Genomic DNA, 11,820 nt, shown 5'->3' on the forward strand with positions numbered 1-11,820 from the left:
ACACTTAGGTGTTCATCCATTGGAATTCTTCTCATTCGTTTTACAGCAAAGTTGAGGAAAGGTCTTATTTTGAAGAGAGGATCTCGATTTGAGTCATCACTGCCAAGGTCTAAAGTGTTGTCACTGAAGTGGAGGTTGCACTTGATTTGTTCCCATCTTTTCATTGGCATTACGTCAGCTATCTTGTCAATGCGTGTGCGGGTCTGCCAGCACATACATGTTGCAGGAACTCCACAGATGGACAGTCCAAATGAACTGTTTGATTTCTTTCTCTATGCAGTTCAGGGGTGAGTTAACCTGTTTTTGTAAAGGATTGTTTGCTGGACAATATGTTTGGACACTCAAGAGGAAAACATTTGCTTGAAGAATGGAGAATGAACCTACGACTTGTTGCTGGCTGCTCCTGATTACGTTCTTCCTCCCTGTCCTCACTCTCATTGCTGCTATCCTCCTGATCCTCAACTTGATCAATTCTTACTATAACCTCATTGTCTGAGGCACTGCTGTCACTATCATCACTACCTTCTGGAACTGGTACAGCGTTGCCTCTCTGTCTTCCATAAAACCTACTAACATTAACCTAGAACACAGACATGAAGATTCTTATACTGCCTGATAGTACTAAACAACATTGGCAGCTACACAGGAAATATGTATCCCAAAAAAGGACTTTGTCATTTATACATGACACACAGATTTTGTGTGTTCTTGAGTTATTATTTATCTAAAATGTGGGTAAAAATGACAGAAATCTTTAGAAAACACATTTGGATGTACAATAAAAATATACTTCCTTTTTGCCAAACGTGAAGCACATGGCAAATAACTTTTAATTTCATTGGCCGAAGGGGATGTCATTTGATATTATTTAAAAAATTATTTTTGGTTGAATATTATTAGTGTTTTTTAAATTAAATTTTATTTGCGTCATTTTTAAATGATGATGTCCCATAGAGGGTTAAAGAGAGTGATGCAGCAGCACTTTAGTCCTTTACTCTTTCCAGCACTCTTACTTCCTCATCTGTACACTCTGCCCAAATAGATCAGATTGCAAGCTTCATGCTAATGCTACCATCAAATGCATCATGCTTGTCATCTCGTAGATCGCTAACTAGCCGAGCCGAGTCTGTTATTTCTGTGTTTGATTTCTCATTAATATTACATTGAAAGTGAGGACATGGTGGCTTAGTGGTTAGCACATTTGCCTCACACCTCTGAGGTTTGGGGCTCAAAGTGTTCGCGGCACTTGCATGTACTTCCCTGTGCTTCGGGGGTTTCCTCTGGGTACTCTTGTTTCCTCCCCCAGTTCAAAGACATGCTCTGTAGGCTGATTGGCATTTCCAAATTGTCATGTGTATGCACGATTGATGGATTGGCATCCTGTCCAAGGAGTCCCCTGCCTCATGCCCTGAGTTCCCTGGGATAGGCTCCAGGCTCCCCGCAACCCTGTATAGGATCAGCGGTACAGAAAATGGATGGATGGATGGATGGATTACATTTAACATGGCTGGGAAATGGTGAGTCAAAAAAGAAGCTCTTGTGATTTTATCCCTTTAGTTTCTTATGTTTGAGAACGTTTTCCTCCTATTCAACACCGTTGTAACTGTTCTAGCAATAAAGTGAGCACATAATAACGAAATACAGCAACAAATTATTACGAGAATCACAAAGCAAGCACATCACATATATTTCATTGTAAACATATTTAAAGTCTAGTGTGTAGTTTTCCTTTAAGGCCTAACAGACTTTCACTAATAAACAGTCATGCAAATGCAAATCTACATTGCGTGCTGATTCAATGTAGCTACAGCCATGCGACGCGATGCATCGTACGTCATTACATCCTCGACCAATCAATGATTACCGGGTGTTCACACTGCTTCCTGGTTCTCGGACTTGTCACGCTGTGATTGGTCAGCAGCAGCTCCGGTGTTTTGAATGGAGCTTTTCGAGCTCGTGGTGTTATGTAGGTACTTTACTACATCTGCGCAATGGATCCCGTAAAGGCTATACGCGTTTATTTAGATTTCTTTTTATTGTTTTTCATTTTCGCGAAATGTCAGGGTCGCGACTCAGACTCGGATTATGTTACGTGCGGATCTTTAGTGAAACTGCTAAACACGAGGCATAATGTTAGACTCCACTCGCATGATGTGAAATACGGCTCAGGTAACCTGCCTATACAGGAAATGAATTTAGTATCCTATAAATACAGCTGTAACCAAGATAAACACCTGGAACACGAATTTGTGTTATCAGTCTAGGTTAACAGTTGTTACTTCTTGCTTCTGTTATATCTCATACAACCTGGTAGCTTATTAGCCATGAGGAGGCTAATACCACCTAACAATAATAGTCATGTCTTATGCTAATCTGTATCCACTGCAGATTTAATTCACTGTTAGCTGATTGTTAGAGCTGATAAAATACTACAGGGTTCATACAGTATACAGACCAAGATTAAGAAGGGTTTAATATAAACTGTCACCTTGCATATTCAATTGGTCATTCTTGTTGCTAAGCAGCTAATTTTTCTAAGACTTCCGGTTTTGTTCCATGTTTCACTTCTTAATTTAATCCTTTTTTTTTTTCTTTCACTTTTACTTATTTTTTTTTTTTACCAAAACTAACCAACCTGCTATTTAAAAGGTAAATAAAAGTTTAGACGCATGTAAAAGAATATTCGACTAAAATGTGGCATAGAGGTTCCTTATACAGCATTCATGACACCAATTCATTCATCTGTTCACCTTAAGTAAGTGCTTTATCCTGGTCAGGATTGCAGTGGATCTGGGGGATATCCTGGGAACATAAGGTGTGAGGTGGGAATACATCCTGAATGGGATTCTAGGCATCATGTACAAACACAACAGCATAAGGGTCAAAGGTGAGAGGAAGCTGGAAACTCAGGGTCTCAATCAGCTCCCTAGGTCGTGAATCAGTATATCATGTATGCGAGTTCAGGGACTGATAAGGACCCTGGCTCACTACACATCGGGACACTGATGACTCGATTTCTGGCATTAAATGTCACTTGCATTAATCAACAACAGGCAGGACTGATATATTTCTGACATTTTAAATCATATAAATTTGTTCACTTAATGGCACGTATTTCTGGCACGGTACTTCAAGAAGGATCGTAGGCCAGATAATGGATTTTTAAATAAAAATCATTCAAACACTGAAACAAACCGTATGTAGAATATCAAATAAGTTAAAAATCGCTAAAATAAGTAATCATTTGAGAGCTACAACAACAGTAATAAGCTGCTGCAATTTGTAGACGAAGTTAGTTGAGAGTTTGTTCGGCTTTTTTTTTTTTTTTTTGAGCTGAGAGGCTTCCAAAAATATGATGTCATTTGCAGTAAGGGAACACAGTGAGCATCGATGCGCCCTGGTTTTAGCGGTGCATTGTGGGACTTTTTTAGGGAATGAATGTTCCAGTGCACTGGAAAGGTTTTGAGTTTGAGACAGATCTTAAAATGGCCGACTCCCTGATCAGTGCCCTGACTACTGAACTAGGGAACTGATTGAGACGCACCACCACACGGATACATTAAGACCATGCAAAACTCTACACAGACAGTAACCAGAGGTCAGGGTCTAACTGGAGACCTGTAGTTGTGAAGCAGCAGTGCTGTACCATTGTGCCACCCTTAGACTGCTATAACATCCTAATATGTATTATAGCTTATGCATATGACTTTTACTTTGTAATGTAGGTAGTGGGCAACAGTCGGTAACAGGTGTGGATACAGCGGATGATGCAAACAGTTACTGGCGTATCCGTGGTAAACCAAATGAAATATGCCAGCGTGGAGTACCCATTAAATGTGGTCAGGCTATCCGTTTTACTCATATGAAGACAGGACGCAACCTCCACAGCCACCATTTCAGCTCTCCTCTATCGAGCAACCAGGTAATTTGTTTATTTGTTTTGAATCTGACTTCACATTCTCACCTATACATTCAACGTGTTTCATTTCTTCCCCCAAAGCAAGCAAGACCTAAACCAGAGCGATGTGGTTTTAATTCCTCCTTGCTATTTATAGGCACTAGCAATCTAATACCTACAGAAATGAATGTCTTCAAAAGGGAAATAAATGTTTACACCTACTCAAAAGCTTGTTTATTTTATCAAATGATACATAGACCAGTAGTACACATAAGTAGGTTTCTATAAGGAGAGTGGTTTGCATATAGGTAACTCGGGTTTATTTATTATTTTTGATGACCTTCTATACACATGAAATTGAAATCCATTTAATTTTTTTTAGCACTATTCATTGGATTTACAGGGTGAAATTGCGCTCACATGCCCATATGCTCAGCTCACTGTTCAAGAGATGTTGCCACCTTATTAGTAGGAGATGTCTTTGCCTTTTTCTAATTATCATTAGAAAATATCTTGACCGAGAGTAGATTCATACATTAGATCAGTAGTCACCAACCGTCTTCCTTGAGATCTACCTTGCTGCAGGATTCATCTCCAACCAAAATAGCTTTTTATGCCCCATCCCCTTTCCCAGGTAAACCATTGTTACATGCCGCATTTGCATATTGGGATATGATTGGCTCTTATATCTTTTGATGCAATAACATCGTTCATGTGTTCAATACTAATCCCAATGAGATTCTCATTTCCTTTTTTTTTTTTTCCCAAAGTTTTATTATTTATAGCAGATTCCAATATTCCCACAGACTTTCGAGAAACAGGTATATATTGTGGGTCTTTGTTGGGAGGCATGAAGTCAAATAAGTAAATTAGTATTTTCAGAATATTTTAGTCATTCAGGTTGGATTATACAAATCCTGTCATTTTGGCATGTTCAAAATGCAAAAGTAAAATAACTCGCACATCTCGTTCCATCCTTATATTTGACAAACATTGTCTGCGGAGCATTTTCTCTGACTTTGTATGAATGCTTCCTAACCTTCACAGTAGTAACTGTGCTTTTTGGTTGCAAAAAAAAAAAATGTGTTTCTGAATGCAGGAGGTGAGTGCGTTTGGAGAGAACGGTGAAGGCGATGATTTAGATGTGTGGACTGTCCAGTGCAGCGGAACCTACTGGGAGCGCGAAGACGCAGTCCGGATCAAACATCTCGGCACCAGCGCCTTCCTCAGTGTGACTGGAGAGCAGTATGGCCATCCAATCAGGGGCCAGCGTGAGGTCCATGGAATGCCCTCGGCCAATCCGAACAACTACTGGAAGGTGATGGAGGGGGTTTTTATTCTTCCCAGTACTGACCCTTCACATCATGATGAGCTCTGATGACTCAAAAAGCACTGTACTCTCAGCCAATAAAGACTGTACCACCATTTCCACTTAGTGTTTTAGTTTCATTTGTACATGTCCTGTCTGATCTGATTGGAGTTTATTTTTTATTTCCGGTTTATTTTCTACCCTTCATGTCTGTTTTGTAATTATAAATCACAACTCAATAAAATGTATAGAATAAAAATTATACTTTTATTCAATTTCCCAGTTGGTAAAGAATGACATTACGTTTTTATTTGTGTGTGTGTGTGTGTGTGTGTGTGTGTGTGTGAGGGTAAAAATGACTATTAGCTGTGGGTTTGATGTTTTACAGTGGTTATATTTTATTTATCAGTAGTACTGCAGAGTCTGTTGATTGGCTGTTTAAAGGGTGGAATTATATTGTAACAATAAATTCATTTTTACAAACTTAAAATCAGGTGTTGGCCATTCTAAGAACATTAGAAGACGGTATCTGTGCTGAATAAACTTTGGTTACATGTGGTCCATCTAATGTCAATTTTACTTTGTGCTTGTAGGTACAGCTGTATTTTATACCACTACCAATAATATTAAAGTGACGTCCATCACCATCTGTGGTTTACAAGTCTCCTGACAAATAAGAAACAACCTTTGAATTTGCTATATGAATAATTTGTTATATAAAATGAAACAATTTGTCTAATATTAAATATGTTAAACTGACAAACATGACCAAGCCCTTTTTACCATTCTAAGGAATAATGAGAAAATAATAAAAACAGTCATAAAGAAAGCATATTCATTTACTAATAAATAGGCTAAATAATAAATATAAATCGTGTTAGTAAGCCGTTAGAGTAGCTTTATTAGGTTCTGCACTTCTCTGAAATTATACTGGAGCGATGAACACTGTTCTTCTAAAAAGATAGTTCCTCAGTTGGTGTTGTGATGATGATGATAAAGAGCGCTGTCTAACAGGTCACTCCAGATTCTCCCCGTAGGTGTTCAATTGTGTTAATATGTGGTGAGTGTGACGGTCACAACATATGATTTACATCATCTTCATCCTCATAAAGACATTCTGTGAGCCCTCGTGTCTTGTGGATGGGGGCGGGGCCATCCGAAGAGACCACGCCCATCACAGGATAAAGGTGATCAGAAAGATAGGAACTTTGTGGTGACGCTACAGTGACGCTTCAATTCGGGACAAAACTATCCCAGAGTTGTTAATTATGATAATAATAATAATAATAATAATAATAATAATAATAATAATAATAATAATAGAAAAATAGCTTTGTAAACGTGAATAAATCGATCTCAAGACAGGCATACTCAAATATAACCTATATACACAAAACAATTATTCTAGGTTTGAGTCTTATAACAGTTGGAATAGAATATTTTGTATTTTGTACATTATTTAACCCTATAAACGGTTAATTAAAAAAAGTGTAGTCTAATGGAAATAAACCAAACTATACCCTGCTGAAAAAAACCCTCATATAATTGTAATGGTTTTAACGGTTATAATGAGAATTGTATTGGTTTTTAATGGAAACTCTACTGATACCTGTTGGTCTCTACTGATAATTCGTTGCCTTCTATTGGTGGCATGTTATGTCTAGTGGATACCATTAAGGATCAATAATGGTAATGGTTCGCTGATGATTCTTATTTGTATTTGTAGTGGAAACCATGTTCCAATTTCTGTGATGGTTTCTGCTGGGGATTTTTTTTTCAGCAGGGATAATACGAGGCAAAACAAAAAAAAAAGCAAATAATTAAACAATTAAAATCGTGGCGCAGCGAATTCAAATATTTAAAAGGTAAAAAGGATTTAGCCACTTTTTTCCCAATAAATGTCATTCTCTAAATGTGAAGGATTTACCTTGTTATGCCTCAGTGACAACAGAAATCGGGTAAGTGCTTTCCAACATCATTAAAGATTGATATCCGAGTACAAGCCGCTGATGTGATGATATAATTTGTACCAGTAGGTGGCGCACTAACATAAAAATAAGTGACCACAACCAGTCCAGCCGTTTCTGCAATAACGAAATCCTCCATGTTGTGATTCACTATGACCCTCGTCATTGAATGCATTAAGTTTAATACCTTGGGTGTCGAAAAGAAATATATGCCGTCTAATAACCTATATAACCTACCCAGTAATATAAAGAACATGATTGATTTATGATCTCCCTATGAATTCGTTTCTATATTCTTCCTAAATAGAACTTTTCATCATGGCGCCCGAAGTTCTAAACTAGAGCAAGGAAACTTTACACCACTTAGCTTTTATCTGAATTTTATTCAAACCTACTTATTTAAACGAATAAAACTAATAGCACACTTAATGTTAAAACAGATTAGCATGTCACCAGTATGCTAACGGCATAGTATTTCGCCATACTAGCCAACGTTAGTATGGAGTGTGGATATGGAAAACAACAAAAAGTTTATACAAAATATTTACATGGACCAACTGATATTCATATATTATTTCTGAATATATATCTCAAATATAAATTTTAGCAGGAATTCACTTGTGTTGTCCTCCATGTTGCCTCAGTTCAGTTGGGGACTGATACCTTGCTAGTGTCATATTTCTAGTCCAGATTACCTGAGGTTTAAACCATATTTATGAGCACGTAATTATTATTTTTGTGCTTCTTTGCTTATATAATGAAACTATAACCTGTGTATGAGCTATATGTCCACATACTATGCAGTTTTATTGAAGAAGGACAGCCAACTTGCTGCTTCACTTACATGCACACAAATAGCCTTTGCTAATACATTAGTTAAAGTTAAACATTACCAACATAAGCAAAACTGGATACAAAGTAAACAGTCTATCAAATGTGATTTGAGCTCTGTGTGAATATAGTGAACTAAAATAATCCAGATGACACTAAATGTAGCCATTCTGCATTTATTTATTCCTACCTTCATTCATTTGTTGAATTTCGGCCCACAGGTTAATGACTATATAATACAATTTTAATAATGTTGTTCTTCTAGATGGTCTTGTGTAGGAATTAAACTGGACACTTATTATTTCCTGACATCTTTCACTTCACACAAGTAAACAAAATCCTGGCTGACCTGTAGACTTCTTATCTCTAATTATTAACTTTCACAATAGATAAAGTTAATCGCATTTATAAAAGACGTTCATATGTTCAACGGTAAGCTACATGGATGTAATAAAAATCACAATTAATAATTTCAGCTTTTATTTATATATCTGACTTTTACAGCATAAAAACAAATAATAAACACACACATTCGTACAAGCTTAATTGTGGGTAAATTAGTGACTGGGAGCTCTGTGTGCTGGCCAGCATTTGTGAAAAACACAGTGCAGAGGAAAATATAGATAGGTATGTGTTTGTATGTGTGCGTTTTAGTCTAGTGGACTGATGCCCTTTCATTATTGCACTGCTAGCTGCATCTCCCACAGTAGTGCAACAGAGAAAGAGTGTCAGGCAACAGACAACTAACAGCCAGTGGATACAAGAGCTATTCCAGACATACATACACTCACTCACTCTCTCTCACTCTCTCTCTCTCTCTCTCTCTCTCTCACTCACACACACACACACACACACACAAACACAAAAGAAATTAATCTTTTGTTTTACTTAATACTAACTGCTAGCATAAGATCAGCTTAGTTTGTAAAGCTACTTAACCAAAGCAGCTAATTAATAAAGCCATACGTTACCTAATCTGCATGACGGGAACTGTCATTCCTTATGTATTATTGTGCATCCATTCAAAGATGAGGTCAGAGATAAGCTTAAAACCACAAAGATATGCTATATGACCCATATGTGCTTTATTTCATTCTTCTCTGAAAGATAAACTTCAATCCATTGTTTGTCTGGATTTGTCTAAATAAATACTTAGATAATCAAATCACTAGATTGTCCTGATTAAATGGTGGGAAAACTTAAAATCAGTGTACCAACATGCCTCCAGGGTCATGTGTTTTGAAAACACACTTTCTGTAATGAGTTCAATGTGTTTGAAAGCGAAACAAAAATGAACAGAACCTTGCATTTATTTTTAATTGAATGTTTACTGTTTCAGCAATAATCTTTAGGGATCAATGAAGCATAATCATACTGTTATATACAAACAAACCCCAACAGGCAATCGTTCTAGATTTATTTACAATGAGAGCCAGATCTAATTCCTGAATGTTGGTGTTTAATCTCAATAATTTACACAAATGCAAAAATACATCTGATAGTCAAACCATAAATATTGTAGTTTTGTTTGGATTAGAAGGTAAATAGTTGCAATTTTAAAGCTTTAAATATAGGCAAAAATAAATAATAAATCCCAGATTTTCTCACTGTAATTAAAGAATTATATAATTCAGTCAGCTTGCATTTAATATAGTTATATAGTTTTTTTTTCTCCACTCATGTGAGGAAACTCAGGACTGCATTTCTGTAAACCCAAATCATTCTTAAATAAATTGAAGTGAACGTTTCTTCATTTCTGACTTGTAAGACTTCCTCAGCATAACATACATCAGTCATATCAGCAGATCATTACATCAGTTACACCATCACTGCATTCTTACCATTGTCTTACATTTTTTATCATACCACATAAACGCAGTCAAATGATGAACATTTGCTATTGTAGATATGCCTTAAAGTCAAGACCCTATAAGCAATATTGCACTACTACAGTTACAGTTGAAAAAGCAGAGGCAATATTGATAGGGTCTCGCCTGCAAGGTGAATTTCATAATGTAAATGCATTATAGCATTTTAAATAAATAAGTAAATATGGCTGTGCTTTTATAATTTCAGTCATGAACGAGACAGAAAATATTACTTTTTCTTTAAAGGAATTACTAGTGGGCCTTAAACCTGTACTTGTGACCACACCCCCCTTTCCTGCCACCTACCATCAAACCTTCTACAGCACTGACTCCATCCTGTCATTTTTTTTTTTTTTACCATCACCATAAATTACAATACATTTATATCAAGCCTGTTTTGTATATGAATGACACATTAAACATTCTAATTCACCTGTATTTCTACACTCCTGCATCATTAGACTGCGTGTTTCATAAACTTTATAGAATCATACATTTCTCAAAATTTGTAAAGATGATTTTTCTGATTCAGCCTGTATAAAAGAAAAGAAAAAAAAGAATGTGTCAAAATTAAATGCAGATGACAAACCATGGTGTTGGCCCCAGTCAGGAATTGCCTCAGTGGAGAACAAACAACAAATCTATCACAAAAAAAAATGTATCCTGCTATACATACATAAACTCCTTTCCATTTATATGAAACGTACAACCAAAAAATAATCACTTGGCAAAAATAACAATACAACATTTTTCTTATTGCCTATACAGTGATAGAGGCATGTCAAAACGTTTGCTGAAACAGCCCTTAAATACAATTAGCCCATATGACTTATGACATCCACTCATTTACACATTTCAGTGTAGGTGAAAAATGCTGCAAAGCATTTGAGATCAGCAAGCACTCAATCCAATATGCCTATATGCCTGGATCCTGATTCACCTTCTTGACACATAGCAACAACGCAGGCCAAATAACTAAATCTCATATGCCTCACTCTCTCGTCGGTAAACTCTTAATTCCTCACATACCAGCTTTTGCCTGCGAGCAAATTACATGCTCCAACAGAATACTGTAGTTTGGGGATTTCACGTTGAACTGACATACATGATCGTACATGTCCCATGCCAATATGGCTGACTTTTTTTTTTTTTTTTTTTTTTTAAAGAGAGCGTTTCTTTCACACTGAAGTGTATGCACACTGTAATAAATGGCAATAATGACATTAGTATTATGATTAATAATAACAATAATGACAAAAGCATCATGTGAATCTCTTAATGCGACAGTTGCTAAACAAACCCGCCAGAAAATAACACAAGTCGGGCCCTAATGTGATACCAAATTAGAAAGCTTGTTTTCGTTTGTGGGGCAATTATTTAAAAATAAATTACAATAGTCACAGGAAGAATGTTCATTTGCACTTACCACCAATGAAAACAATGCATTTGGCCTGAAAGTCGAGCCTTGGATCATGAAGAGCAGGAAAAGGTGTCGCAAAGGCCCCGTGTTTCCTATGTGAGAGTGCTGCGCATGCGCGTTGAGCCACGCAGGAACATTTTTCCATGAATTTCATTAATTCTAGGCGTTTACGGTTTCATGTGACGTCAAGTAAAATGGTCAGAAAATCCGCCACCATTGTTACCAGGAAAGTAACCGCAATGTTGATTAAAAAACACAGTTAAAAGCTTTTATGGTGTATAAAGATAAAAAATAAAAAAAAACACACACAAATGCTGGTCTATAAAACCATTTTGAGAAAAAGACAGGGGGCCTAATTTATCACGTCATCATGGGTGATATTCCATAATTAGGCTACACATCAACATTGTCTAGCTTGACGAATGGTGCGAGAGAGGTTGTTTATTTATATTTTGGTTTATGTTTTTGTGTGTGCACGCGCTAACATGCTGCCATGGGAGACCCCGAGACCACCGCGCGTGAGGAAG

At 36.7% G+C, this 11,820-nt stretch overlaps 1 protein-coding gene across 2 annotated transcripts; it reads left to right on the forward strand.

Annotated features, from left to right (window-relative positions):
- Positions 1-1,836: 1,836 nt before the first annotated feature.
- sdf2l1 (stromal cell-derived factor 2-like 1) lies at positions 1,837-5,486 on the forward strand. 2 transcript variants are annotated; one of them, XM_017451508.3, is made up of 3 exons: positions 1,837-1,966; positions 3,726-3,922; positions 4,998-5,486. In XM_017451508.3, exons 1-3 carry the CDS (start codon positions 1,939-1,941, stop codon positions 5,274-5,276), a joined length of 504 nt encoding a protein of 167 aa, XP_017306997.1. In that variant the 5' UTR covers positions 1,837-1,938; the 3' UTR covers positions 5,277-5,486. The 2 variants fall into 2 exon arrangements, with proteins under 2 accessions (XP_017306997.1, XP_017306995.1); XM_017451506.3 differs by having other exon boundaries at positions 1,934-2,169.
- The last annotated feature ends 6,334 nt before the right edge of the window (positions 5,487-11,820 follow it).

The sequence above is a fragment of the Ictalurus punctatus genome, chromosome 22 (assembly GCF_001660625.3).
Source record: "Ictalurus punctatus breed USDA103 chromosome 22, Coco_2.0, whole genome shotgun sequence".
In the NCBI taxonomy this organism is placed as follows: domain Eukaryota; kingdom Metazoa; phylum Chordata; class Actinopteri; order Siluriformes; family Ictaluridae; genus Ictalurus; species Ictalurus punctatus.